Here is a 5,160-nt window from a genome sequence, read left to right as displayed (position 1 = left end):
CGCGCGCGCGCGCGCGCGCGCGCATGTATATATATTTATTGTATTACATACGCAAACGAATGAAAAGCGGCTCCGGTAAAAGAAAATTCTTGTAGAAGCTTGAACACATCTATGCTCAATTTACAGACTAGACTATGAATATACTATAGGAGTATAGTATACTATGATATAGATAACGCGTTTGAATATATTCATTATAGAGGTTATAAACGACGGCGAGTGTAATGCATAACCAAACAATGGTCACGTCAGATGTCCGTAGAGACACACATATAGATCAACCACAATATTTCTATCACCTGTTATTCTTTAGAAAAAATCATACATTACAACCACAATATTTCTATCCCCTGATATTCTTAAAAAACAACAACATTAAATTCGGTATAGACGTCGCGAGTGAAGGCTATTAAACATAGGACACTCTACCATATATACAATTAAATTATATCAGGGATTAATGATGACAAATTTCAATAAAATTTTAAATTTTAATAATGATAATTTGTCATTATTAACTCCTGATTATATACATATTATATTACAAATATTATACCATATTATATTACAATTTATGGTGCGTTACAGCGTGTGTGCGTGCGTGCGTGTGTGTGTTAGTGATGGACTTTACTGACTACGTTAATGCCAGCTACTGGCTGCATGGTGATATCCGAGCTGACGATGACGTGATAATGCTATAGCAAGCTTTTCATAATGTAGCAGATCTCCTGCAATCCGTGTCTGCGTGTACATACTCTACGGCCCCGTTATACCCTAATCAACCCTTCCTATACGAGATTCGTGGCAATCCGTAAAGTAAACTCTGCACGCCCGTAACTGGCTCTGATCCGGCCAAATTACCGCCGACTGTCGCCGGATTCGGATTGCAGGATTGCGACCGTCTTTGCTGCTAATGCGATCCGTCGATCCCGTATTTAATGGTAATGAGTCAACATCGGATCGGTGTGACTATCTCTCTATATAGAGTCAAGCGTGTGCGCGTATACCGCCCCACTGACCATGTGTGGAATTTCTTTGTCGCTACATACATCGTATTTTCCTCGTCTCTCTATTAGAGGATGTAAGAGAGAGGCGAAAGAAGAGAGACAAATATATATATATATATAAATGTGTGTGTGTGTGTGTGTGTGTGTGTGTGTGTGTGTGTGTGTGTGTGTGTGTGTGTGTGCGTAGTGTGCGCGCCGCGCGTGTGTGTGTAGTGTGTGATGTGGTGTGCTTTGTGTGTCTGGGTGTGTGTGTGTGTGTGTGTGTGTGTGTGTGTGCGTACATGCGTGCGTGCGTGCGTGTGTCTGTCTGTGTGTGTGTGGGTGTGTGTGTGTGTGTGTGTGTTTGTGTGTGTGCGTGCGTGCGTGCGTGCGTGTGTATTTGCGTCTAATGTGTATGTGTGTGTGTGTGCGTAGCAGTAGCATTTACCCAGAGGTAAATATAAAAATGTAAAAAAAGAACTTATAACGAACATGGAACAGACAGTGCAAGCAGCATATAAATATTCGGATAAACACCCCCACGTTAAACTCGCGAGCGAGATAGCAATATATTACTTACATACGCTCGCATAGAAATATCAACAATCAAGATCATTCGTTTTCACGAATGCTATTCGGCGGAAAACGCGCGACGCTTGTACTCTTGCTTATACTGCATGAAAGGCTCGAAGAGCTACCGGCGATTTGTCATGCAGCAGCAGCAGCAGCAGTACATCATGAGAACGCGGCAATCTGTTATCGCAGCAACACCACACGCCCCTGAGCTTCTCCCGCGCGCGCGCGCACCCGTACTTCCGCGAGATGATGCCTTCTCTCTATTCTAAGTAGAGCAAAAATAAATCTAACATTGCGCGCCGTTATTAGCGTAGCACCCGGCGGCCATTCGCACTTAATCTACTCGCTGCTCGCGCCGTCAGTATCGCCGTCGTGTGTCCGTCGTGTGTGTGTGTACATCACTGAACAGCGGCGCTCCGTGATTAGCACGAGTCTGATTTCTGTCGTTCGTCGTCTGAAAGGTGACGATTTCGCGCGTAATCTTGTCAGATAAAGAGCGCGTCGTTTTAATCAGAGAGCCGCTGCAGGCGTTGTCGTGCTGGCTGAGGTGCGAGAGATGCGTCAGTATTGTCTGGCTGCAAACATACTCCCGTGAAAGAAATTGACGAGATCTGATATCCGCATTGAATAGCATGATAGATTCCACCTCGAACATTCGTGCAATGACATATTGTCTGGCTAGCTTTCACAGTAAGTCGGATCGTCTCTCATGAGCAGTAACACCTGAGCGGGTACCATACGTCCTGACGCAGAAAACTATTAGACTTCGAAAGGTAGATGGTTTTAATGATGTCATAGTGTTGAATTTGCGTTTCAGTTCTTTCCAGAATATTATCAGTTTTTAGCACATTGTCAGGTGTTAATTAAACATTTATTATGTATTAATATACATCACTCACAGTATTATAACTCACAGTAAATAACTCACAGTATTATATATGTGTCAATTATTGTTTTAACATATCCGTATCGAAACCATTGCCCTTAGGGCTAGTTCTTAATTAAACAATTCACATTCAAAATAGGTTTATGTCTACTAATCGTTTGTCTTGCTATGATAAATATTTAGGTGTAAATTGTGATTATATTCATAAAATTTATTTATTTATTTATGTTTCTTTACTGAAATGAATATTGTAATAAAAAGATAAAATCGGTATTTAAGATTTACATTAAGGTAATGAGATTGTCAATGAAACGGAAAGCAACATAGATTTAAAGAAAACTCCGAGTACAATAAAAGATATGCTCGTGTATAAATTCTGCTGTGTGCCTTTAGTGTAAATATGAGGAACATCGACAATGGTTGATTGAACTAATTGTTGTAATACTAGTTTTTCATTAGCCATAGCTTTAATTAAACCCGTTCAGTTTTTCTCTATTTTCTATTTCAATATTGATCAAGACTGAATGGTCGAAAATGCTGTTATTTTTATCGTATTAAAACGCGCAGTTCATGAAACATTTCTTTGATTTGGCATTTGGGAAATTTTTTTAATAGATTAGGCATAAATTATTATGTGTGATAAAGATAAAATCCATGATAAAATAATAGTATATCATTTATGCATAATACAACTATTCATATACTATAATATAGAAATAAATAGACATGAACAACAAGTAGAGTTCTTACCTCTACGCGTTCCTCCTTGAGGTCGACCTTGGCTGCAAGCTCCTCGCGTAACAGTACATCCGGGTAGTGCGTCTTGTCGAACGTCGCTTCTAAAGTCTCCAGCTGCTCCTCTGTGAAGATGGTGCGATGACGTCGTTTCCGCTTGCTCGTCCTCCCCGTCGGATCGTGGGACAGGCTGTAGCTGGGGAACTGTCCGTACGCTGTAATAACAATGTTGGACAACGTGAGGGTTAGAGCACAAGAACATGGTTACATTGATGTGCGCGTGAGGTGCGGGAAATAGTGGACGTGTATAGGTAACCCCGACATGAGGCGTTAATCATAGGCGGGCTAAGCTACATAGCCTCTCTGTGATTGTAGACGAAGGGAATTCTTTGGCACATATTACCTTTGAGCATGGCTCAATGAGTATAGACACCAAATAATATGCACCATATCCATGTTAGTGTGAATGTCAGCACGAAATATAAGCTTAACGTTAACATAAAATTAAGGATAGATGTAAAATCATTATAAGGTACGAAAACTATCCGGTTAATTAACATCACATTAAAATGACTTCGATTCAAATAATTAATTTTATTGTAGTTTCTATTCAATTGCATTGGCACAGCGGCAAAATATTTTTTACATTAATTTAATAATCCTTATAGATCGAATTAACATTTTAGCATTAACAGAAATTCGTGGTTATGCGACTGCATGAAAATATGTGATATTATCTGTGGTCAGATAACCGTCCGCATAATATTCATATGCTCGTGAATAATGGATGTCACACACACGCACACGCGCGCGCGCACCCACACACACGCGCGCGCGCACCCACACACACTGTGCACACACACACACACACGACACACACACGTACACGACACGACACACGACACACACACACACACACACACACACACACACACACACACACACACGACACGCGCGCGACACACACACACACACACACACACACACACACACGCGCGCACACGCACACGCTCACGCTCACGCACGCACGCACGCACGCACGCACGCACGCACGCGCACGCACGCACGCACACACACACACACACACACACACACCACACACACACACATTGCAACTGTGCACCTATTATTAGAACAATTCAACTATATAGATTAGAGGTATAGTAAGAGAGAGAGAGAGGCGGAGAGAGAGTGACAGCGGAGGAGAAAATGAGAGTACGAGAATGCATGTTGTAGACAAGTACATAGTATCTCGTTACAATACTAACATATTAACTCACCACTGAAGAAGTCCGCCGGATGTCGAGCGAAGGGGCTGAGATGTCCGGGGGAGACTGGCGCGTGGATCGAGTACGGACTCGGGTGGTGCGGTGCGTGCGGCAGCATGGGTCTCGGCGCTAGAATGCTGTCGATCGTAAACATCGAGTGCGGATTCGAGATGGCCGAGTAGTACTGCTTCAGACTATCGGCCGACGGAAAGTACGAGTACTGCAGCGACTGTAGCGACGGCAGGAACGCTGGCGGAAGCGTCGGCGCGCTCATCATGTCTTTGACGACTACGTGAAATAACTGACGACCGACGACGTGAAATAACTGACGACCGACGACGTGAAATAACTGACGACCGACGACGTGAAATAACTGACGACAGACGACGACGGTGAAATATGCGGTGACGACGACTATGACGACGATGACGATGAACGGTAAGCTACTCAACCGACGACAAGCGACAGGAGAGATATGCGACGACGCCTGACGACGACGCCTGACGACGGCGATGACGACGACTGAGCGGCGAGGTGTAGTCGCGTACCTATTTAACGCTGCAGATGAACGACGACTTACGCGCGCGTGCCGTGCCGACGTCACGACGTGAATGCCGACCACGAATCGTCTGCGCACAACACACACTCTCGTCTGCTCGTTGCTAACTCGCGCGTCTATCTCACTCCCCGCACCAATGATAGGTGTCGG

The 5,160-nt window shown here is 43.7% G+C and overlaps 1 protein-coding gene across 1 annotated transcript in view; it reads right to left on the bottom strand.

Moving 5' to 3' along the window:
* Nucleotides 1-5,160, bottom strand: part of LOC106811859 (retinal homeobox protein Rx1-like) — a 7,252-nt gene extending 2,092 nt beyond the window's left edge. The window contains exons 1-3 of the mRNA XM_014815577.1: nt 4,825-5,160; nt 4,464-4,776; nt 3,199-3,398 (exon numbers count right to left, since the gene is read on the bottom strand). Coding sequence (XP_014671063.1) covers nt 3,199-3,398; nt 4,464-4,728 — 465 coding nt within the window. The 5' untranslated portion in view covers nt 4,729-4,776; nt 4,825-5,160. The remainder of the gene's footprint in view (nt 1-3,198; nt 3,399-4,463; nt 4,777-4,824) is intronic.

The sequence above is a fragment of the Priapulus caudatus genome, unplaced genomic scaffold, assembly GCF_000485595.1.
Source record: "Priapulus caudatus unplaced genomic scaffold, Priapulus_caudatus-5.0.1 Scaffold583, whole genome shotgun sequence".
Lineage (NCBI taxonomy): Eukaryota > Metazoa > Priapulida > Priapulimorpha > Priapulimorphida > Priapulidae > Priapulus > Priapulus caudatus.
This window is presented reverse-complemented; position numbering and strand designations above follow the sequence as displayed.